Source organism: Cydia fagiglandana, chromosome 16 (genome assembly GCF_963556715.1).
Source record: "Cydia fagiglandana chromosome 16, ilCydFagi1.1, whole genome shotgun sequence".
Lineage (NCBI taxonomy): Eukaryota > Metazoa > Arthropoda > Insecta > Lepidoptera > Tortricidae > Cydia > Cydia fagiglandana.
In genome coordinates this window covers 8,122,309-8,149,169 of record NC_085947.1, presented here as the reverse complement: position 1 = coordinate 8,149,169, position 26,861 = coordinate 8,122,309, and the positions used below count along the sequence as shown (strand labels likewise).

Here is a 26,861-nt window from a genome sequence, read left to right as displayed (position 1 = left end):
TATTAAGAGGATGCGAGAGCTGAGATTAAAATATTTTAGGTGAATATATTCGTCCACCAAAACTCAACCAATGTAACGAAATTTAAGGATCTAAATGGTAATTAAATTATCTGGCGTCGGACTGTTTTACTTTTTAGGCTAATTGATGTCAGTTTTAAAACAAATGCTTCTCTTTGCGGCCTAGTAAATTAGGCCGTTTGTGCGAATATTTGAAGAGTTCTAGCGCCTTAAAAAACAAAAATATCAAAAAAAGCAAAATAGTCCGACACAGACATTAATAATTGTAATCTGTGTTGAAAAAATCATTGCTCTAGCATCAAAAACTACGGAGGAAACAGTCGAGTACGTTTGTATGGAGAAATGACCACTCCTGTTGCCTCTTAATATTATTTAATGACAAATATATGTACTGTAATGTTCATGTAGGCGACCGAAATGTCATTTACGAAATAAATTTAAACAAAAGGTCCATTTTAACATCAAATGTTGTTAACAGTATTTACAGGATCGGTAATGGGCCCCCATCATTATTTGACGATTAAAACTTTATTGTTGTCATACTTTTCATAGTTTTAAGTTCCTCCTGGAGTTATATATTATTATTAACTATGATTTGTAATCACAAGTCGAGCATGGTTCATGGACACTACGCTACAATTATTTGGAAACTAATCGAAAGCAGACGCAGCAAGGTATCATCGTTCCGAGGGAGGCACACCCCTTTATGGCGTGTCGGGCCATTTGAACCGATGACGTCACCCCGCACCCCACTCTACACAACTATAACATCCACCATCCTGACCTGACAACGTCTATTTTTGGACGGACAGACAGTTTGACTGCCCATGACTGACATAACAGCCATTCCCATGTCTCATTCGGGTGTGAAGCACGCAATCTAAATATCATGGACGCTCTTATCCGTTCATTGCACTTTTCACTATCATGGAAATCATGGAATAAGGTTAAGCCGTAACGAAGTTCATATAGAGTCTGTGCGGAAAGAGAAGAGTCGTAGAATGTATTGGATCCCATACATTTCACGACTCTTCTCTTTCCGCACAGACTATAATAAAAGATGTACGTGCAATTCGCAAAGAGATAATTAATTCATTAAAAGATTTAAGACAGCTTGCGTCCAGTCCGCTGCCTATAGATTAATTTAAGATAATTTATTATCCTGTTTTAATTACTATTACAAACAATTTACTAAACTGAAGGTACAAAGATAATGTTAGACCAAGAATTTTGATATCAAGAATTCGATTTTGATAGCCCACGCAGTGCAAGTGTTATTTATACGTCATAATTTCATAGAAGTTAGACGTTTAAAATAACACTTGCACTGCATGGGGACTTTTCATGGTCTATCTCTAAGTATATATTTTACCAGTCCTCTGGCTACGGATTCAAAATTCCGCTGTACCAATACTAAGCGCGCGAAAATCAGAGCACATTTGCTGAACATATCATATGGTACCTAGTTCCAAAACAGCATACACACATTCTTCACTTGAAAGTCTATACCTACGTCTCTCCGACTATACCAGAGCCTATCTATCAGCAAGACAAGGTCAGAGATTTACATTACATCACTGCCGCCGGTAAAAAGCCGAGCCCGCCACAATAAGGTCTTTGTTCTGGGACTCGTGTGGGAATTAGCATATTAAAAGCGTGACGTCATACAATCCCGTGAATTGTCTTGGGGTAAAAACGAAGGCGTAAGGTTTTAGTGCACAGTAAGTACATTCTTTCTTCTTATCGATAAGTAATACACTTGTACGAAATATATCTGACTTTTTTAAGCAAAAGGTATAGTTTACGAGATATAATTTGCACCGATTCGCCGTACAAGTTGTTCGAGGGATCGGAGCAAATATTTCGTCAACCATACCACCTTGTCGCTTACCATAAGGACGAAATCTCCTAGTATCCATGGTATAATATACTCCGCCTGGTACTCTCGTCTCGTCTTTTCGTGGTCACGTGACTGACACAAGCCTACGTCATCATGCGACAGCGCTATATGATAATATGCGATAGCGCTATATAAAGTGGCAATGTTATTGTGACATAGGGTTGTGTCACTCTGGGAAGAGAAGACCATGTTTTATTAGACTATGCTAGTATCTATATGTATACGAATAACCTGTCAGGGCGTTGAGGGCGTCCTTATGGCAAACCACAATGTGGTACCTTTTGCTTGAAAACGACACACGCGTAGGTATAACTAATGTGCCTACGCTTATCAATTTCGCTAAAGTCATGCAAAATCATAGATATCGATTTTTTTCAGAAGGAAGATAGAAAAAAATTACAAAATATTGACAAATTCATTTAGTATCTACCAATCGTGTGTCAACTCACAAACTTCTGAAATAGATCAAAATACTCGTATAGTATTCACGTCAATACGTCATCGTCTTAAATTAGTCACCAATGACATACTACAGCGTTCTGGACTATAAAAACATCGTTATCAATAAAAACAATGAATAGGAAACTATAACCGACGTAGAGTCATGACGCATGAGTCATGGCTTCTGACTAAATAGATCATTTTGTACATGACCATGGTGGTATTGAAAAAACATCGCTGAGTGTAGACGAATTCAGGCGAAAGAACTCTTTAAATAATCTTATGAGTCATATGGTAAAGTATCCAATTATTGGGCCTTTAAAATCCCTTGTGGTTGAAGAAAAGTCAGCAGAGTTAAAGGGAACAATGATTAGATGGGGGACCCACATTATATAGCTATCCCCACTACCATACCCTACTACCATCTCGAACTTTTAAAGTTATACATATCTCAAGCGCTCTACTTAACTGCTTTCGATAAACAAGTTTAGTAAAAAAGTCAAAGAACTTTAAACCTTTAAAAAAGCTTAGCTTTTTTTGTAAGAAACACCAGTGTCACTAGGGCCGCAAAAACCCCATTCATCAAAACCGGGGCAGTGGTTTTGACACTATAGTGGAACACATACTCGTAAGTACGTATCCACCTACTCACCAACATAGATATGCTAACTAAAATCATAAGATCACCATCATCATAACTTAAAGCCCTTAGGCTTTGCTCTTGTCGGTGGAGCTAATAGCCAATCATTTCTTTCTTGTGCCAGTCTTTTAATTTCCTCATACGACCATAAACCCTTCATTTTGGCTTTGTAGTCTGACAATATGGGAATACACAGCCAGTACACAGAGAATTAACAATTTCAGCGACGTTATAGCAACAGCAAATGCCACGAGGTCAATGATATGAATCAAATCAGGAAGCATTTAGAAATCCAATATCAGTTCAATCACATTAAATTAAATTCCGATGCGAATGTATTTCTCGATACACTGAATTTTAAATGCTCACTTCATAAATATTGTACCGTCCTTAAACAGAATTTCACTCGCTTTATAATTCCCTTCAAAATCAGTTGTTATTGTGTAATACATACATACATGTTGTGTTAATTTTAAAACAAAGTTAAATGTTTTACAAATATATACAACTCCAAATAAAGGATATACGTAACTGCTTCTCGTGTCAAACGTGACAAGAATAATAAATGAGGACAATAAGAGATTTCATTACTAGAGGAATTTCTAACAGTTAGCCATAGTTTCAGCGTTACCCAATCCAAATCCTTCCTAGAAATCAATAAAATCATTCAAACATAAACTTTAACGGTAGCAAAATAAAATTGAATTTCAAATGTAGACTGCTAGAGAAAAGGCGCAATTGAATGCTGCCAACCACTAAAAGGTACACAATCGTATACCCCAAGGGACTGTTGGCACAGAATATGATATGAATAAAGGAATATATCAATAGTTCAACTATTAAGCAACGAGCGTAAGCAAATATATGGCATCAATCTGTTCAAGCTTACTTTGATTTGAGTTTCGGTGGAAGAACTAAAAGCGACGAAAATGCATGTTATGACCAAAAATAACTTTCGTAAGCCTAAATTTCACAGCCAACATTTACGTAATAGATATCTAATATCTAGAATTGATGAGCGTGTCCACCCATTTGCCGTATACTATACTCTTTAAAGCCGACCACTGACTAAGAGGCCGCCGGACGATATCGGCCTGTCAGAACAAAACTTTGACAGTTCCGAACAACTGACCGGCCGATATCGTCCGGCGGACGGTTAGTCAGTGGTCGGCTTAAGTACTTGACATTATATCATTTCTCCTTGCCGCCTAGTTCCATCCATACTCCTGTACATGCCACAAGACAACGCAAACTACATTCGAGACCCATTTAGATTAGAACCAAGCGCACCGGGCGACCTAGGCCCGGTGCCAGATGGACTCCATTAAGCTGTGATAGCGGATCGAGTTACGGTAACCGCAGCCCTGCTACGTAACAAATGTGACCCTAATATGATTTCGCAATGCACTGCTGTTTTCACACGCGCAATTTCAATCGCCCGCATTGAGGGCGACGTGGTTAAAACAAAGAATTTCGTGCTCAAAATCATTAGTTGTCATTGTTGCGAAATGCAAAAAAGGTAAACAACTTTTTTGTGACGCGTTCAATGATTTAGGAAGGTACTAACTTTGGACGGAGAATTTAGATTATAGTTCATTTTTGTGATTTTTTTTTAAATATGTACTTATCTGGTTTAAGTTTTATAAAACTTGGTAAGCACTTGCAGAAGCCTTGCGGAAACACTGGGCAATGAGTCGGCGGTCGCGTTTTTTAGTTTATTAATTTATTTGATGAACCAATGGGAAGTAAAGTACAAAGAATAATAGTAGGTAGTTTAAATTCAAAGAGCCCATGGTTCGTCCGACGACGTTCTCTAATAAATCGAATCATTGTTGAATTTTCTTTTTATCCTATTCTACCTACAAGGGGCACAAAAACCGACACCCTAGCCCACATTCTTTGTGCTTTTGTCCCTTTACAAAAAAATCGAATCTACAAAATTCAAAACGGAGTCTCCGAACGTGCCTCTTTGTTACGCCACCGAATAGAACCAAATGTTTCGATTCGCTTCAATGTGAGGAATGTTTTGATGCTCGATAATTAAGTTTACACTGAACATTTAATAAACGCTAACTATAATAACTAAAGCTTTGCTGATACTTCCTAATTCACAGAAAGCATGAAAATGTTAACCCTTTACCGCATACAACGCCATATATGGCGGATACGATATTCAACTCTTTTGACAGCTATTAAAGTTCAAATTTAAACAAAAAAATATTACATGCAGTAAGGGGAACGTAACCTAACAGAAACGTAAAGGTATACGAGTAGGTGATTTTTTTAAATACTTAGGGCTGATTTAGACGGCGAGCGGACTCGCATGCGATTTTAGTTACATTGCGGACTGTTGGTTACGTCCAATTCAACAGACCGATCAAAACCCGCAATGTAATGAACCTCGCATGCGAGTTCTCGGATCGTCTAAATGAGCCCTTACGGAGACGCCGACTTTCGCGAGTGTGAAATAACCATAACGATCACATCCAAGTAGAATTAAAATGTCTGTAAATATTCTTTTGACACATAGCACAGAAGAAATAATAGTACTACCGTACAGAAAGGTCACTTCGTACAAACCCGAAGTTTGACAGCGATTCAGGGTCGAATCATGCTGTCACTATCCCTTTCGGCTATTTAGGGTTGTCAAAATTCAAGTGATTATCTTATCTGTGGTCGTGCACGCACAAGGAACTCAAGTGGTGCCAACCCTAATAATTGCTCGGAGCAATGCTGAGCCGATCGGAGCTGAGTTCGACCGAAGTCAGGAGTGTCTCCCCACTGCACATAGGACGTTCATTTACCAAGAATGCAATAATCGCACGGCCAGCCTTTACCCCACTTCGCTGGCCACGATTTTGGCACACTCGTTACCGTATTAACGACATTGCAATATTTAGTTACGTCAGTATTAAATAATAGAGAATGACCGTACGGGAAGTTCGAGGACGTTATAATGTGTATGTGTAAGAGTGCTCATTAAAATGAATATAGCGTAACGTTTCATGTGATCGTGATAGCCAAGGTGACTTCAAAGTAAAGTTTACATATACATAGTTAAATTATAAGATTCATGTGATAGTTGCGTTCTACTCATAATAAAACTACAATTTTACATGTCTTGCCAACCCTTTCTTACATAGGTACATCTTAGATACCTACATCTTTTGAGTATAATTAGTAAGAAACTGGTTTTGGTTTGGAATTTCTTAAGAATCTCTTCCTATGTAATTGGAGCAAATTTAACATAAAATTGTACAAAAACAAAGTGCATACCTACCTATATGTAATCGTTGAAGTAATTTCTTACATAATGATTGCATTTTTCGCTAGCAGCCTTTCTGCGTATGGGCTGCACTTGACCCGGTGTTAAATAATCAGAATAAAAATGCAACTGCATTGTACCCATTTGCCAGTATTTTTTATAGGATTCGTCCTGGATTATAAATTATATAAAAAATGCTATTTGTACTGTGTCTTTAGGTATTTGCGTGATATTAAGCGATTGTATAAAGCTTCTTTTCTTAGAGATGAAACTTTTTTGGAACTATTCGGCAGAAATTTTATAGATCTTGCGGTTTCTCCAGAAAATATTAAACCGCCATACTCACCTTGAGTTCGAAATATTAAAAACCACATTTTAACCTCCTAAGGCCCAAGATCCTACCTATAGTACTTATTCAGTTTGATGAAATTTAAATCATATTTATTTGGAACAGAGTCGCATTTGTTTTGTTTCGTTCAATTTTCAAACAAAACCAAAATCAACTCTATTCCCTGCACTAAAGGTTCAAATTTCAATGGCAAATTCTGGATTTTTCATTTGTATGGCTAGGCCTTAGGAGGATGATTATTTTACCATTTCTTATAGACTAAGTTTGAAGTGCTGACATTGTATTACATCCCGTTTTCTTTTAAAAAAAAAGTATTACCATAATACAAAAAAAAAACAAGTGAAAATCTCGTAATATGAATATCCCGTACAATAAATAAAGTTGTTATGGTAGCCCTAGCGTCAATGTGGGTCAGAGCAAACCGGCATTGGCATTGCGATGCACACGTGAAGCTTTTGCAGTGGCCAAGGAATTTCTCCATTTCTTGTAGAAACTTTCCTATATGGCGACATGTCGTTAGAAGGGCATTCAGTTAAGTACAGTCGCCATCAAATATATCGGAGCACCCAAGGTGCTCATAAATATCTGAACACGCCTCTATTGTCAAGGCGTTAGAGTGCGTGTTCAGATATTTTTGAGCACCTCGGCCGCTCTGATGTATCTGATGGCGACTGAGTACATCGTTTGGCATGGAAAGTAACCAGGATTGGATTGATCTCTCGATATTTTTGCATAAAGACAGATAAGAGAAGTTTTTGGCACAAAAGGGCTTGTTAGCTCTGGTCAAACCAAAAGTAAGCATGTAATAGTACATTATTGTCGAGGCTCGGAAGTAGCTACTTGCAGGCTGAGGATTCGTTTTAAACGGACGACCTTGGGAGTCCGTTTAATTGAATCCGAAGCCAGCAAGTAGCCTTCCAGCCGAGTCATATATAGTGCTTTTCTCAAAAATGGTGCAAGAAATATAAATATCACAGAAATATTATACAAAAGCAACTTCCTTACGTATATATTTTCACAGAAAAAAACCCTTGCCGCCTTTTTATTTTTTTAATTAAAAAATAGAAGTGTATTTTTCTGCCGAAAATACGACAACCTATTTGAGACAACTAAATAGTCGCGGTACTAATCATCTGCAATGTTTGGCTGTTTAATGGGCCTGTGCCTTCATTTGATATGGCCATTTCAACTTTTAAAAAGTTTGGAACTCGACAAATAATGGAATTTGTATGCAACATTGCAGTCCCAAAATCGAGACTGCAATGTTTGTAAATTTTTAATTTTTGACTGACCATAAACTACACACTTCGCGACCTATTTTTTAGACTGCAAAGTCGACTTTGCCGTCCATTTTTGAGAAAAACATATTTGCATCGAAATTCAAATACCTAGTTTAATTCTGGCGAACAAAGGACGAAAAACAACCAACAACGAAACATATTTAAAAAAAAATACATGTTATCTTTAAAATTGGTCCGTATTCTATTACCTACTAACTATTTGTGACTAACGCTTATGGAATTTGGTTGTAAATCACGTAAGCTATTTGGTCGTCGTTGCACAAAAAAATCAGCCTAAAAAACATCTGATTCTGCAATTATGCTATTTTTGAGCATATTGAAAACTATTGTTGAAATACAAACAAAATATAGGACCAAGCGTAAACTACTTATCACATTAAATAATATTCATAAAGCATAAAATATACACGAAGAATGTTTAACTGATAAGAATACAGAACTCGTTTATGTAGGTTGTAACAATGTTTTATTGATGAGTGTCTGTTTAAACTACTTTAAACTTAGTTAAATATGATTGCGGTGCGGATTTATATCTCGTAACTAACTAAACTAAGAAATGTAATTAAATGACGTGGATAACTTTTAAATGTAATATTTCTTTTTCTAATTAGGAAGTTTAGGTACTTAATTAAAATTAAGTAAACACTGAAACGCATCTGTTTCAACAATCCTCACCTGACGAATGCTCTTCTTGAAAAGTTTGAACTTCATTTTGATAAAACAGAAATATTTTCAGTAACAATTTATCATCACATAACACATCGGAACCGATTGATTTCACGCACTTGGCCGTATGCTAACCGATTTCGTTTATGTTACGAATTACGATGTTTACGATACGCTAAATCTGTAACGCGGTACGTCTGGCGGCGTCGACCGGTCCGCGCCGAGTGAGGGGTACAATTTGTACAAATACAAACTAACGCGATGCGGCTTTTACATATGTTTCAGTAAAGTTTATCTATAGGGTTTAGTTTATTGTTTCAGTTTTACGTAATCGCGAGTTAGTAATATATAGTTGTGAAGTTTATTTAGAGATACTTGCGGATAATTCTATCTATAGTTTGTTATAGAATTCTAGGAATTGTGCACTTGAAGTGGAACAACACTGATATCAGTATTGTAGACGCGTAAATTGATTCATGAGAGTTTTGTGGTTTTAAGAGAATACAAATGGGAAAGTTATGATTGTTTTCATGCTGTTATTGCTATATCATAATATTCATAATCCTACTTTTTATTAGAGATGCCACGAATATTCGGCAACTATTCGGTATTCGGCCTATTCGGCCACTTTGCCGAATATTCGGTATTCGGCTGAATGTTGCCTACTATTCGGCCGAATACCGAATATCTGTTGCAGCTACCTAAAAAGAAAAATTACAAAAAACTAGGTATATTTAATATTTAAAATGTATTCTTGGAAAGTAGTTAAATACAAAGCCGTTTTTGAGCATTTGTTGACTAAGCGGCCGAGAGACAGGCCGAATATTCGGTATTCGGTATTCGGCCAAATTCACTATTCGGGGCATCTCTACTTTTTATACGCTGGGTACTTCATTGAATAACAGAATCTCATTAAACCATTCGATGAAAATAATTCGATGTTCACAATACCTAAATAAGAAAGAACAGTAAAAAAGTTTACTACGTAGAACGTAAATTGGATAGAAAACCATTGATGAATGTTACAATGCGAATAAATTAATAATATCATACACAATACACATGTATGTGAGGAATCCTTTCACATGTCACATACATTTATAAAATTGGCAAAGGTATTTAATCTTGCGTGTAAAGGTTTATTATTTTTATATTTCTGTTATATAGCAAATATAATAATACATATATTGGGATAGTTTCAAATATCTGCTTGTAACGGTTCCAACGCTACAATTAAAAGAAAAAATTTGTATGGTCCCCATACAATTTTTTTATTTTTAGATTTTTACCCTTTTTTATTTTTAGATTTTTTCCTACGCTTACACACAATTACCGAGCTGGATTCCAAATTTCATCCTTCTAGATCATCTGGAAGTAGGTTAGATTTAGGTACAATATGTCAGTCAGTGTCAGTGCTAAAATTTACGACTTTTTGACCTTCATATCTTTATAACCGTTTGAGCTAACTTCATGAAATTTGGGCTTCTAGATGTCTTTATGGATATAATTAAACATACGTAGTTTTATGTGTTTACGTTAAAGAGGTTTTGAGTTATAGAAGGGTCAAAAGTGGCACCAAGTGGTTCGTGTAATATTACACTCGGCGCTGGCTAGCCAGTTCCTTTGCTTGAACTTGGCTTCGTGTCTACATTCGTTAGAACTTTACCAATAAACACTAAACAGGTTGGATTTATTAAATAGGGCACTGAGGGCAACTATCAGATTCTGTGCTGTTACGCCAAAATGGTAGTAGTAGTAGTAGTAAAATACTTTATTGTACAAAAAGAAACATAAAACATGAAAGAACACACATCATTAGTACAAAGGCGAACTTATCCCTTTCAGGGATCTCTTCCAGTTAACCCTTGAGCAGTTGAGGGAAAATTGGAGAACGGTAGACATAAAAGCTGTACTAAACGGCATAAAGATAAAATATTTAATATCCTACAAGATAGGTAAACCTATATCCTACTATAATTATGTACCTATATGGTCTTAGGAGACCCGTTCCTTAACTTTTTATTTAACAATGTTTAACATTACAGATTTTGTATTATGTATATTTATGTGAATCGATTCCATTTCTGTCCGGGATCAAACGTTTCGGTGAAACCAACCTAGGTTAGGGCGGCATAAGAAAACCCACAAACGTTTAGATAAACATTAACTATTTTTAAATATTATAGCATAGAGTGGGCTATGACGCAATCAACGATGTGTTGTGTGAATTGTGTGATATATTGGCTATTACTCATTTCGGACTAATTAGAATTGTTATACAAATATTTCTATAAATAAATCTAATGAAGTATCTCAAAAATCAATACAACGTAAAGAAGTATGATGCTCACTAATATAAATTTTAGTTAATAATATTTATTATTATGCCAAATTTTATTTTATTTAGTAAACAGTTCTATACAGACTAAGGGCCAGTTGCACCAACCACATTTGACAGACTGATCAGCGTCGGCCGGCGCGCCCCAGCGCGCCACTATGAAACTTTCCATACATAAAAATTTAGCGAACTCTTTAACGATACGAACAGTTTGGTGCAACCGACCCTAAAAGAAAAGGTTGCAGTAAACATCTACATACATAGGTCGTAATTAATTTAGTTGCAGTCAATAAGAGGTCATTGTCCCCTGTGTCTATCAGTAGTAACGATGCAGTGCATTAAATATGCATAATAAGACAAATATAGACCAACAATAAGCAACACTTCGATACCGCTGACCCATTTGAATTGTTTTGTCTAAAGTTGGTACATTCGCCATCAGATACATCGGAGCGGCCAAGGTGTTCACAATATCTGAACACGCATTCTAACGCCTTGACAAGAGGTGTGTTCAGATATTTGTGAGCGCCTTGGCCGCTCCTATATATCTGATGGCGACTGTACTATAGGTCAACCATAGGGGGTTGGTAAAGAAGTTGCGCAGTGATTTTCTAGTAGTAGCTGAGTTTTGGAACTAAAACTAATTTATATACACGGTGTAACATGAGTAAACAGAATAATTTTAACAGCGTATTAGCGATCATATTTAGAGACAAAAATGTCCTATAAACTGTTTTTGAAAATCGCCTAGTTTCAGAGATATTAGTAATTTAAAAAAAAAAACAAGTTTTTATAGTTACATAGTGTAAAAGGCCTTTTTGATGGTGATGTTGCTGCTATGGGACGTAGTTTAAATATCCTTATTGATAGATGTCAAAAAGTGACAAGTAACACGTTGCAAAAAGTAGGTTTTACGAAAAAAAAATGTAAAAATCAATTTTAAGTAGCAAGTTTACCAATAACATTTATTTGTTATGTACAAATACATTCAAAAAATTTTAAAAACAAAACAACAAAAAAAATTTTTTTTTTGGCGAAATTGACCTAAACTCATATTACATTTTTTATTTTTTTTTGACCTCAGAAATGCGTGGTTCAAATTATTCGGTTTCCTTATGTTACACCGTGTATTACATTTTTAAGCCCCAAATACAAAAAAAATACTAATTGAATTTGAAGATTTTGAAGTGAAGAAAATACGGTTGAATTTCTTTTGTTACGAAATAGAACGAAACTAAACTTTTATACAAGAGTCTCATCATCATCATCAGCCTACTCTCGTCCACTGCTGGACATAGGCCTCTCCTATTGCACGCCATTGAGCACGATTTGCGGCAACTCTGATCCTGCTCTTGCCACAACAAGACATACAGGAGTCTACAGGTCTATTTTCAATTCTAAAGCGTGACTGTAATTATAATAATTATGAATACTGCGTATAGTTACATTTCACTAAATTTCACATTAAGTTGCTTATCATGAATAGTGACACAAAACAAAATGAAATGCCATTCGATTTTAAATCTTACCAGTACAAGATAGAATACTAAATGCAATAGCATTTCATTTTGAGTTGTGCCACTGTTAATGATAAGCGTCAATTTAACCACATAATAACTAACAACACCTAATAGTTTTGTCACCGTATTTAAATACAAAGAAATAGTGTTTTATATTGAACCGGGCAGTTAAAAACCACTTTCTTCTAGAACCTATGTAGTTATATTTAAGTATATTTTTCTTTTGTACAATCTACGAGTACAAAACATTTTCAACATACTACTTTACATTTACCGCTGGACATTCACATTAAAAAGAGTAAAAAAATCTTCTTACATAGTTCAGTATCAGGAGGCTTATTTTGGTGTTCCAATATTTTTCTTTAGTTTCGTCAGAAAAGTTTGAGAACTGCTGAAGGAAGACAATAAAACGATATAGCTAAAACTATGAAACGCGTCATAAAATTTTTAATATGTGACGTTCCAAGGGAAACTGTACCTTATGGCGGCTGGTGCTTAGGTCGCAGAGCACCGTAATAGTATTGGAGTGGTGTTAATAATTGCGTAAGTGCCAACTGCCATAAGGTACCTTTACCCTTGGGTCGTCACATATTACTAATACAGACAGACCTATCTTAACCCTGTAAGGGGCTGTCCATAAATTACGTCATCGATTTTTGACCGTTCAAAGACACGGACGTCACACAAAGTTAAGACACTTTCGACTCGAACATGGAGTAAAATTACCGTAAGCGTGGCAGAGGGGGTAGCGCGACTATGCTCAGTCTGGAGGATGTTTTGTCTGTGGCCCCCATATTGTAATGATTTATTTATACGTAAGACATACCTCGTGATCTGGCCCTGGTTTTGACGCCAACCTCGCTTCTGTTAGCTGGTTCTTCAAAGCCCTGCAACAACATGAATGTTTTAGATCTCAATCCGACAACATTAATATCAAACTTAAATATTTGAAAGTACGGAAATCGGACATTAATAAATTTAAACTTGTTGTTCAGTCAGCAGCAGAAGTTGCTAAGCGGGCAAGGTGTTCAAAATTACCTTGACACGCTCTTATTCTTTTAACAATAAAGTCGCGTCAAGATCATTTTGAACACCTCGCCCGCTTAGCAACTAATGCTGCTGACTGTTCCATTGAGGTGTCCAGCGAGCTGCAAAAGTTGGTTATCACTTTTGCAGTTGTATTTTGCCACCTTTTGACCTGAATCAGTGGGGCGACACTGGAGCTTTCGGGCGCTCTCGGCTGCGTTCGGCTCAGCGTTGCAACGAGGAATTATTAGGGATGGCAAAACTTGATTGTATAGTCTGTGGCGTTGCTTGACGTTGGTATAGTCAGACCGTAAAAAGTCTGCAGCGATTTTGATAGCCCACGCAGTGCAAGTGTCATTTTAAACATCAAACTTCTATGAAATTATGACGTGTAATAACCCTTACACTGCGTGGGCTATCAAACCCGCTGCAGACTTAGTTTGGTGCGACTATAGCGAGCAAACTTGATGACAACAATTAATAGTCGAAAGGGATAGACATATGTATTTAAATTATCTAAAACACACTTTAACTGTTTGTGCGTTTTAGACATATGTACATGATTTGTCTCAATCGAGTGAAAATCTAGAATTCAGGATTCGAATCGATGAAGTCATTAGATAAAATCCTCAAGATTGCTAATAAATTTTTTCACAACCGTATTGCGAACCGTAAAAGCAGTACGATTTATCAAAAACTCCGCTCTCTGACCTACGACACCTGCGGCTGTAGCATGGTAGGATTTTTATCGCCTGTCACTATGCATGTCACTCTCGCACTTACATACTTGTTAGAACGTGACAGGCATGGCGACAGGTCATAAAAATGCGACCATGCTACAACCGCTGAACGTGACACTGAGGGCTGATTTAGACGGCGCGCGAACTCGCATACTATTTTAGTTACATTGCGGACTGTTAGTGACGTCCAATTCAACCGACCGATCAAAAACCGCAATGTAATGAAACTCGCATGCGAGTTCTCGCATCGTCTAAGAACTGATTTAGACGGCAAGCGAACTCGCATGCGATTTTAGTTACATTGCGGACTGTTGGTTACGTCCAATTCAACCGACCGATCAATACCCGCAATGGTATGAAACTCGCATGCGAGTTCTCGCATCGTCTAAATCCCTTTCTTTTACCCAGTTAAGCAAGTTTGATAAATGGTACCCTCAGCCCTAAATGAGCCCATGGCGGGAGCTAGCCCGAGTGTAGTGCTGCACTCACATGTAGAGCTCCTCGGCCTGACGCGCCTGGCGCTCGCGGCGGCGCATGAGCGCGGCGCAGTGCTGCAGCGCGCCCAGCGTCGCCGCCACCGTCGCTTTGAATGACGTGCTCGTCGCGCGCACCTCACCCGCGTGCAGGCTTAGCGGGTTACCTGCATATAAAAATTAAGTATTAGGTTAAACTATACACAAGGTTTAGATCATCCTTGTACGTAATAGTATTTTATACAATCGTGATATAATAGAGAGCTTTTCAGTCGAGTACCGTGTTTAGGCAACGAAGCTTGCTGAGTTGCCTAAGTCAGGTACGAGATTGAAAAGCTTGATTATATCACTATTGTATACAATACTTTTCCTACGAGTCAGCAAAAATAATACTTTAAACTAGTAAAATCATACAAACAAACCAAACCAAAAGTATGCAGCTAAGATGGTACGCGAGCACTCGAGCAGCCGCGATACCTTATTCATACTACGCGCGCCGGCCGCCGCCCCCGGCGCGTTGGTCAACGACACCTTCTCGTAACTCATGAGGCCCTGGTACTTGCTCCGCGCTAAATTAAATTTTTAGACAGTTGTTTTCTCGATTTTGGCCACCGTAGCCTATGGAGACTAACAAGCAACACTAAGGGCCAGTTGCACCAACCACATTTGACAGACTGATCAACGTCAGCCGGCGCGCCCCGGCGCCTTACTATGAAACTTTCCATACATAAAAATTTAGCGAACTCTTTAACGATACGAACAGTTTGGTGCAACCGACCCTAAGTGGTTTTCGTAGTCTATGGATGTTGCTATATTAAAGGTGTCACATGCGCGTTTCTGACTTATGAACCAATTGTTTCTACTATACAATCTAAAATAAATAAATAATTTGAGCTATGGTTTTGTTTCGTCCTCTTGATCGCGGCGAGCTGCGATTGGTCATTTTCATTATAGTTGACTAAACTGTATCGATATGAATATTATAGTTGAGTTGGGTACATTAAAAATACCCAATTGAAGTTTGGTATAAGAAATCTTAATTCAAGTATTATAGACGACGAGTAGAATAGTAGTTTTCGATATAAGTGCGAGAAGTATGTCATTGTGCACGAGTACCGAGGTTTCTTGACCCGAGCCGAGAGGCGAGGGTCAAGACTCGGGACGAGTGGAAATGACACTTCCGCACGTGTGTCGAACAACGTTTTTTAATACAATTGCGAAAAATGTTCATAGACAGCAATGTATAATGCTTTCGATTTTTCCGGTAATATACTGTCACTTGCAACGGATACCTTTGCTTTGTTATCTGGTCGCGTTAAATTCACTCCAAAATCGTCTGAATCACTCATTTTTATTTAATAACTGATACGTAATATGATACGTTCGTGGCAATTACAAACATAAATCACTTAAATGTTGAATAAAAAAGGCGGGAAGAGAATAAAAAAGTTTTACTTTTAATTGCCTTTTTTTTTCAATGGGGATTCTGTTGTCACTGTTGTCAGCATTATGGCAATTGAAGAGAAATTGTATTATTATTTCAGAACATATAATTATGTAAAAAAACGTGAATCTTTTTTTATTTCTTTATATTGATATACTATCTAATTAATTACATTTATATTCTTAAGTGCAGTGTACGAACGACAGCTTCATTCAATCGCGCGTTGTTCAAGTAATACTATTGGGTCTCGATTAATACTCCTTTATGCCCAATCGCACGTTGTTCAGGTGGGTCATTTATAAGCGGGTCTCGAATAATACTCATTTATTTAAAAAGTATCAATCAGATTACTTTTTAGCACTAGTGTAAAAAAATCAAACTTTACGCACGATTTGCAGCTACAAAAGCTAAACTTTTTGAGCAATTGTATTAAAAAAATATATACGTGTATCAGAAGATAGAAAAAACAGAAAATCTTCTTTGCAAAACCCGCGCAGCAAGATGTTGATACAATTCCAAGCCAGTCTGCCTGTGACCACAAACGTAAAGTCACGTTCGAAACGTCAGGCCATAAATATACGTAAATTTTACGCGATTAAGTCCCGTGTTAGTTTTAAAGTCATTAAGACAGAGTTCAGGTGGCAGGCTATAAGCGCGCAATTGCAACACGACATGCGTATTTTAAGGTTACTGCGCTAAATAGTCGCAAGGCTAAATCTAATTAGGTCACGAATTCTGCATAAACCTAAAAAAATACTTTCAATCATCCGGTGGGTAAATTTTTTTAGCAGATGATTGTACTTAGTAGGTACAAACAAAAAACTTAATAGTAGGCACAGGCAGCGCATTAGGTGCCGTTTACGTAGCATTAACTTTCCGGTAGATGTCGCTACGTGACTCTGGTGGCTTGATAAAGAGCAAAATTGTATAGTTTAGCGAAGGTTAACATATCTACACTGTTTACAACTAACAGACGATAAATAGCTCACTTAACAAATATATAGTACCTATTGGAAGTGTCTACGGTATTGGAACTCAGATATCAATAATATTTATATTCCTTAATCGGCGTAAATTTACGATCCATTAACACCATTGTGTCAAACGAGAACACGAGGACACTGCAATATCATTTGACGCTTTTAGTACCTAGCATCAATATCCTAACTTCTAAACGCCTATAATTTGGCTTAGCGACCGTTAGATAATTATTAAGTAATACAGCTATACAGTTCTTTCGAAAGCTACTTAACGTAAACATAAAAAAAGTGACGTGTGATCGACATTAGTTTCCAATGTTATAAGGTTTGTGTAAAATGTGTTTTGATTACGACACGACAGACATAAGCCTAACAATAAATCCTTACCGTCAGCTATAAAGCTATAAGCTTTTTTTTTTATAACTCAACTGTAGTTAAACTATTTCGAAAGTATCTTGTAAACAATATAGAGTACATGACAATGCTTACCATACCTTACCATACCTTACCATAGCTTCGCCACGGACATGCACAGTACTGCTGTAGTTGTGTCGCCTATTTTTAAAGTAGTATACTAAAAGGTATATAACAATATTTACCATCAGCCAACTCAACGGCGTCGATAGCCTCCGTGACGTCGTCTCCGATCTCCGGTAGCTTGGACACGCACATGTCAAAGTACTGCTGTATTTGTGTCGACTGTTCCGAAAGTAGTAAACAATATAATAAGGTCTTTAACAATATTTACCATCAGCCAACTCAACGGCGTCGATAGCCTCGGTGACGTCGTCTCCGATCTCCGGTAGCTTGGACACGCACATGTCAAAGTACTGCTGCAGTTGTGTCGACTGTTTTGAAAGCAGTTCGCCGTATGTGTCCAGTTCGGCTATCTTTTCGGCCAGCCGGCGTGATGTGCGTCCTGCGAAGTAAAAGCTATTTATTAACAAAGTTGCAATAACAGATTTCCGAATTTCCAGTAGACCTTTTTTCGTATTATTCCAAGAAATACTTTTTCAACATTTTGTCAATGAAGTATGGAATTGAATTTAAGAGTAGCTAGTCACTAGCTACCTACTACTATCTTTCCCTAGATACTCGATTCTCTCACAATGTAACTTGAATAAAAAGCAATGCCTATCATTGTATGTGTGCTCTTCTTATAGTGCGCATCGGACGGTCTACCTTAATTGAAAACTTGAAAAATAACAATGAAATGTCACGCCATAAGCATAATGGCTCCCTGTACTTCATGGACGCTTTATGCATCCGCCGATAGTTCACAATCGTTTCCTACGTTCTGAAATTCATACGCGCGACTTCAATAAACTCAATAATCGTATCTTTTGTTTTTACTTACTTTACTTTGTGATCACATTTTCATAATGTTAAATGCCTAGAACGTATTTAAGCAGAGGAAAACCTGGTAGATAACTACTTGTGACGCTAATGCGCATAAATATACATGCCTACAAATTATAGTACAGGCATAGCACTCGTACTTTCGCTTTGTTACGTGTTTATTTTTTCATACACGTGTAAATTATACATTATTATAATGCCCTTTAGGTACAGAACTCTCAATATAAATAATAAATAAAATAGTGAAGGTTAAGTAAAAGATACAATGTACTTAACAACATATAATGTAGGTATAGGCAACTGATATCAAGAAAACTTTACATGTAGTTATGATAATACAAGCTCTGCCTTTGTTATGTTTGTATGTACCTGTGTAGAGATATTATTTCTGTCATTTTGTATACTAGCCACATTTTATTAAAATTGGTCTAAACTCTAAGTTTAGCCGTGAATACATGAACGAGTAATGAACAGGCAATCAGGCAGACTGGTACGAGTAGACAGAGTTATCGTATTTATAATATGAATGAGCATGGTTTAGAAAGGTCACCATTGTCACTAATGAATTTATATACATTGCTGAACGTTTATTAAAATATTTTTATAATCAGATACATAATATAAGTGATAATGATTCATATAAGGATGTCCTGTGTCATAAATTTAACGTATAAAGACATAGACAAATGAAAGCATAGACCGTTCTCTCCTTGTCTTACAAAATTAACTCTTAAAAATATCGGCAGGAGGCGTTACGAGCCTCGTTCGAAACAATAAACGGTTAAAATCGATTAGTTATAGTACTTTATTGTAGAAAAAATAACTTTCACTTTTTTTGCATTATTATGTAAAATTATCGTCACTTTATACAATATGGTCTACTTAATTCTCTTTGATAAAGATACACAATATTTATTTTTTCCCTATAGGCTTCAAGTGTATGATTTAACATGTATCATTTCCTAAAGTAAGTTATAAAGGATAAATGAGCAGTCTAACTCATATCCTGTAGTTCTGGTTTACAAAAGCATGATTGCAAATCTAAAAATAAAATATTGCTGATTGTTCGCAGGCCACAGGACAAATTCCTGTGTTATCTCAAAGTCATATCAATGAGGTTGATATGACAGACGCCAACGTAGTAGCGAACGGATTTAATTGCCAGTTCATTGTTACTGGCGACCAGCAAACACAGCAAATAATAACATCACATCTCAAATATATGTTGGAGAACTAAAGACAATTTGAAGTCACGCAAGCGGTGCTGTACCTACTAATCCATACTAATATTATATTATAATTGCGGAAGTGTGTCTGTCTGTCTGTAACCTCTTCACGCGTAAGCCACTGAACCGATTTAGTTGAAATTTGGTATAGATAGTTTGAGTCCCGGGGAAAGGAACATAGGATAGTTTTTATGTCGGAAATCATCCCTGAAGAGAGTGGAGACAGGGGGGGAATTGAAAGAGTTAATGGATTGCCCGATAATTGAAGTAAGCAATGCGCGAATTGAATGATTGCTATTAGCATTATCCAGGCGCTATACCTACTTTAGCTGCTGTCACTAATTCCACGCCGACGAAGTCGCGGGCAAAAACTAGTTTAGAATGAATTCAGTTACGTCCACGTTTAAGGACTGTATCGTTTATTATAAATACAACTTTACTTAGCCGTTTTTTCTGGTATTATGTTTTTATTAAAAAATTACACATATAGTTTAATTAGTGCTTTAATAATAAGTAACATTTCGTCCTGGGAGATCACGTAAAGCATATGGTTTGGACAATATTTACCCAATCCTCCCGAGTAACTACAACGATTTCGGACAAATACTACAAGAAAATTTACGGTTTGCGAACAAGATAGGTATTACACAAAAAAAATCGTACTATGTAAACAGCAATTACATATGATTCGTAAAGCGAAACATCTGGGCATAGTCTAATCATTTCTTTTAGTTGGAAAAAAAGTTTTGGATCTGTGCTTGGTGGCCTTTTTGAAAATATGGCATGTTACTTACGACAACCCCGACTTTGGTATACAATATAACCATCATGGAGCGTTTCTATCGACCTGTTCTAGCCATGGTTCAACGCCATGAATGTCCGTTAGGCTTTGGATTTCGGTAGATTCTTTTAGCTGTTTCCGTCATTTCCCTGGCGTCAGAAATTGACGGGAATCCAAAATGTTGCATAAAAAGTCGTTTTCATGTAAAGATAAAATACACCACATTTATTCTGTGGATGTTCAATTGAGCAATCATGAAAAGGACACTTAGATGGCATATTTTGGCAGCATATTAACCTTTTGTTTCTTTAAATCGTACTAAGGAATCGGTGAAATAGTCTCAAATTAAGCTCGATGGGCTTGTCCGAATTACATTTGCTAGAAGGTATTAAAATCATCATAAAGTCCCTAAAATAAAATAAATGTAAAACATTCTTATATCAGATATGTCTTAAAAATACCCCCAGATTATACCTTAAGAACATAGTAATACAAAATAATACACACGTCAACAGTTAGACCAGGTTTTATCTGTATTTATAATAAACGATACAGTCCTTACTACCTGCTCTGGTGTAAATTCAAGATATTTATGAAACTAAAATTCTAGTCTAGGGGTGAGAGACTGTATAATAATCCAATGTTATTATGGAATAATATTAACATCAATAAATTGCTCTGATAATTAGATTAAGCTTAATTACGATTCATAGGAGCTTGTTGCTAGGCCTACATGAATAAAGTATATTTTGAGTTTGAGAGCGTGAGTTATCACTATCACTAAACTGAAAATAGTAAATTTTAATTCAAGACCAAAAAAAGTAAGACAATGTTGCCACTTTTTACTAGCGCGTCTTGTATTTATGTAAAAATAAGTAAATAAAAGTACTTTTTAAAATCGTAGGAGTAAAATTACCAATTAATAAATTATCTTAGCGTGTTTATTTATAAAAAAGTAATTTCTACTTTACAAACAATGTACTGCAGTGGCAACATTTTTCCGCGAAGAACCTTAAAAGAGCTCACTTAATCATAAAAATAACCTTGTTCATAACAACCGTTGCAATGGGAGAACCTACATAATTATTAAAATGTATACAGACCACTTAAAGGCCTACCACACCGGAACTTGACGCCACATATGTACCATCGCCCACACTGTTAACTGTACATTGGTGGACCTTATGCCTTTTGTAATAAGGGCAACCGATATACAGTTAGAAATGTTGCTGTTAGTATAGGCAGTGATATATCTTATCCGTTGCGTTTTTGTCATACATTTTGCTGCGTTAAAGGTGCGTCCAAGTCTAGAGCAGTGCTGCCGTGTGATCGATACTCAAATCATAACCCTATCGATTGCAGAATTCGGGTAAAATAAAAATAATCTTACCATGGGAACCCGTCGACTGTAAGGACGTGACGGACCCGTGACGCCGCAAGCCGCCGCCGTTGGAACTGCTGTCAGAACTTGTGCCATATCCAGACTCCACCTGAAGAGAGGAAACAATATTTTTTTTAGTCGAAACTGAAATAAATCATAAAATTAACACATATTTTAAAATAATGCTGACACCACGAATCACTACTGGATCATCTAGTGCCGCTATTGGCTACGAGGGTCAGTGAAACACCGCCCGCCGCAACATCTATAAGTTATTTAACAGTCATAGATATTATTCATATAAAAATATCGAAAGTTTCTGTTTCCTCTAGCGCGGGCTTCGCACAAAGCCTCATGAGATTAGTTTTCAGCCGCCCTAGCCAAGGTTACAATCGCTACCGCTTCGACAACGAAAAGCATTATGTCTCTCTATCACTCTTCCATATTAGCGCGACAGTGACAGTTGCGTTTCGATCGCTACGGAGCGTAAGCGATTGGCATCTTGGCTATGCGGCCAGCCGGCCTAGCCAAGGTTACAATCGCTATCGCTTCGACAACGAAAACCATTATGTCTCTCTATCACACTTCCATATTAGTGCGACAGTGACAGTTGCGTTTCGATCGCTACGGAGCGTAAGCGATCGGCATCTTGGCTACGCGGCCAGTTTCGTCAAAAAAATCTTATTGACTATTAGCAGGGCTCTCCAAACCCCGGCCCGCGAAGCGTTCCAATGTAAGGTAGCTTGGTTTTGGGACTAAATTAGTTTAGACCTATTATGTTACTTTTCGACTTACTTATTTATTTACACAATACATGAAGGTACAAATGGCGGACTTAATGCCTTAAGGCATTCTCTACCAGTCAACCAATGGGTCAAACCAGAATGATTAAGGGTGCAGTGTCTTTAAAGTAAAAGAATTTGTAAATAAGACTCTATATGAATATAAACTTACACATATACTTAATACAAATAGACTTACATAAACATAAATACGATACATATTTATATACCTTGTGTGAATCATTAAGTTGACGAAGAAGAAAGTTTGTCAAGGAGATGCTTGCGCAGCATGCGCTTGAATGTGAATTTTACTTACTTAATATGTATGACACAAATCAGCTTCATGCAGCCAAGGTTTTCCATAATACCTATAATTTAGTCAATCAACTTGTTTAGGCTGATTGTGTCATAAAATAGACAGTAGATACTCACATACAAATACAACATACATCCGAAAAACATTACCGTCGAAACTGTTTCCCTTTTTATTTATGAAACACTGATTTTTCAGTTTTCTTATAACTTTAAATGCGTTTATCGTGTATATATTGTTATTACCTTTCCTCTTATAGATACCTACTACACAATAGGTAATAAATAATATACCTACGTCAAGTTTTCGAGTACCTGTTCGACTTGTTATCTTACCAGTCATCAATATTGAAATCCTCGTCGATATGATTTGTAAACTGATAAAACTGATAAAGCTGGTGGAAATGTTACGAGTGCACACAATAGCATGTTTAGTCCGTGAGTCACACAACCGAAATCGTAATCCAATTACGACTGATTACGGTTATATTTGTTACAGTCGCCATCAGATATATCGGAGCGGCCAAGGTGTTCACAATACCTGAACAAGCACTCTAACGCCTTGACAATAGAGGCGTGTTCAGATATTTGTGAGCACCTTGGGCGCTCCGATATATCTGATGGCGACTGTACATTAGTAACTCGACGAGAATGCTATACAGATGTTACGCATGACCGAATCAAAGCAAATTGATACATAGATAATAGAGACAATCCATTAAACCGCTCGAGTGGAGATCCACTTTAAATTCAATCAAGGAAAATATTATCGTATTATGAAATAACCTTGACAGAAAAGTGGCGGTTTCATATTATATGCAAATAAACTTGATTGTTCGATGTTTACGACTCTACATATAATTTCAATTGAAAATGTAGGTACTAGGTACCTATCAACTTGCTACACACACAACTAAGATGGTATTTTATTTCATATATGTATTCTAACTTATTTCTGGCTTTCCATATGAAAGGTAAGATTTCTTTTGCGAGTGTCGCATAATGTCGCATTTGTATTGTAGCATTATACGAGAGGACATTATAAAATAGAGCCGTAAGCCCAAACGTCCATACAGTAAATTTTGAATTGGAGCAACGCGACAAAATTGTTTGTAGGTACACCAATAACTTGGTGCATAAGGTAGAGAAAATAGAATGTACTAGGAAAATAAGCTTCACATGCTACAGTAAATGATAGCCTGCTTAGTGATTCATTCTAGAGCTCTAATTACTTTAATAAATCTTGCCTAATTAATCAGATTTCACCAACTTTCTTATGATAATGAGTTACAAACTTCAATGACTTCAATGTCTAAATTTTTTTGCACCTTGCTAGTCATAATCACCTGACAATAATGATTCATTGCCTACATAGGTGACAATTAAAGCCAGTAGATAAGATGATTACCATAATACTTGTTATCTTATCTTATTTATTGTAGGATATAAGGATGCTTTGTCAGAAGTGTATTTAGTAGGTAGTATTCTTTAATTTTCTAATAGATATTGATTATTAAAACCTCTAGTTCCCCTTGAAACTATTCAATGTGTTGTTTCTCACATGCATTTGAATACTATATGGCATTGACTAAATTTAATATGATGTGAGGTAATCATTTTATATAAACTGGATTTCTATCAGTAGCGAAGCCCCTATAGTGGTTGTTGTTGTCTGTCCTAGGGCACCCCGGAGGTGCATAGGGCCTCCACAAGATCCTTCCACGCCTTCCTGTCTCAAGCCAAGACGGTTGCTCAAGACAGGAAGGTGTGGAAGGATCTTGTGAAGCCCCTATAGTACTAATCATTTTAGTTAATCAAGTGTAGGGTTACCAGATGACAGGAACTGTCCTGACGTGTCAGGGATTTTGGAAATCAGGAATTTTGTCAAGTAATTCCAAATTTAGTAACCCTACTCAAGTGACATGTTTCAGAGAGCCTAGGTTCAAGTTCTAAATTTTCAAGCACTAATAGCATGTGAGTTGCGCGGCTAAATGTAAAAATGAGAAGCTCACAAATGATTAAGAAGAATACTAATTGTTTGTCAGACCAAATCTGCGTCTTATTTACATTGCATTGTGATCTTTAGTCCCGGCAATCAATCAACTAATTATGGCTCGAGATGAAACAATCACAGGCAATTAGTGGAATTACCTAGTCATGACCTGTTGCTAATTATGTATATAGACAATTGCACTTGAATCCATTATTTAGGATTCTTTAACCTTCAGGCCATGGCTATTGGTCGCTCAATTATGTTTGTAATAACAGAGGCGATTATAACTTAGTTGAAAAGAGTTTCGAATTGTTGATTTGATGGCGCGTTTACATGCTTGCCATGCCACGGTAAACCTACAGGACACACTCATGTTACCATAGCTTCTGAAATTTGATTACACCTTCAACAATTTAGGCATTTAGTACTCACTTTAAATGACTCCAAAACATCAATCCACTGCTGTTTCTCCTCGGGATTCGAGGCTCGCAAGTACCACACACAATCACTGACGGAAACATCAAAACGACAGTCGTCAAACTCGTGGGGCTGCAATAAAGTGAGGATTCATCAAACTATATCTATAATAGGTAATAATAAGCAATCACAAGGTCGTACCGAATGAAACATCTTAAAACTAACTTGTTTATCTATTAAAATGTACCGGAGTGAGTAGGAAGGAAGCTAGTCATTGCAAGGGCAAATACATTTTTTGTGCGGCGCGGATACGGACGAGTAATTAATTATATTTACCTTAACTTTGGCTTTTTTCAGACATAAGGCACCGCGACATCCAAGATTGCTCTCTAATTCGCTTTTGTAATATGATAAAGTTGAATCCTTCAATACAATAAACCTGTCCTGCCAACCGTGAATATAGTTTGTCCATTTACTCAGATATCCACGAAGCTCAGCATTCCCGCCTTCCTCGATGTCTGAGGTATCACTCACAGTTAAATTATCTTCAGACATAGTAAAACCAAATTCACAGATATTTTTACATAAATTCTACACAGAAAAAAAGTAGAAAATAAAAATAACAACTAATATTCGACCGTCAGCGACGACGAATGAAAAGTTGCACAGATAATGACACAATAAATTGTAAATAGTCACGTTCCGTCATCAGTATGACCAAAGAATATAATACTCACTAGGAGAAGAACGGTAACTCCATACAAAAAAATGTCCCCAACCGTTTATACGTTTATACTACTGGCGCCCTCGATGTGTACCAATGGAACTAAAGTTAACAACCGGTTTAGCCTGGCGGGTATTGGTATTATAGGTATATAGTAATTATGTTGATAAACATATTTGTTATCTTCATATCACGAAATATATGAAGATGCAAATATTACCCCTTGTTTGTGGTATTATCTATTGATTTAAATAAAAGGCATATTTATGTTTATAACATTGTATTATGTTTTACATATAGAAATATACACTGAAAATTAAACCTAAAAATAGACATTAATAAAGCGCATTCACAAAGTTTTCAGTATTATACAAATAACATTAGGCATACCTACCTATTACACTTTACACACAGATACACTACACTTTACACACGGCATTTTACACAGATTTCTAACTTGTATTCATACATTTCTTCACGGTTAATTAATACGCTTTCCAGATGCGTTATGACTCGGTTCCTTCTGAACCCACTAAAGCTGTATAAATTTCACTCTGGCTGCTTCAACAGCCATTGCTCCGCATTTAGCACATTTTCTATGTGCATTGCTGTAATCTATGTAGGTACAGACTTACAGTCTTAAGTGGTTGTACCGCTACGTTGTATTTATTATTTAAAGATTTAATAAATAAAATGTTCGTTATGAACTTTAACCACAGCAGTTGGACAGAGTCATTGACAAATATATTTTTTTATTATGGTGGATGATTATGCAATAAAACTTT

The 26,861-nt window shown here is 36.7% G+C and overlaps 1 protein-coding gene across 1 annotated transcript in view; it reads right to left on the bottom strand.

Moving 5' to 3' along the window:
• LOC134671902 (ceramide transfer protein) overlaps window positions 1-26,038 on the bottom strand; it is a 41,864-nt gene extending 15,826 nt beyond the window's left edge. Inside the window, exons 1-6 of the mRNA XM_063529762.1 lie at window positions 25,689-26,038; window positions 25,368-25,484; window positions 21,858-21,957; window positions 17,850-18,020; window positions 14,694-14,844; window positions 13,265-13,325 (exon numbers count right to left, since the gene is read on the bottom strand). Coding sequence (XP_063385832.1) covers window positions 13,265-13,325; window positions 14,694-14,844; window positions 17,850-18,020; window positions 21,858-21,957; window positions 25,368-25,484; window positions 25,689-25,907 — 819 coding nt within the window. The 5' untranslated portion in view covers window positions 25,908-26,038. The remainder of the gene's footprint in view (window positions 1-13,264; window positions 13,326-14,693; window positions 14,845-17,849; window positions 18,021-21,857; window positions 21,958-25,367; window positions 25,485-25,688) is intronic.
• Between the last annotated feature and the right edge of the window lie 823 nt (window positions 26,039-26,861).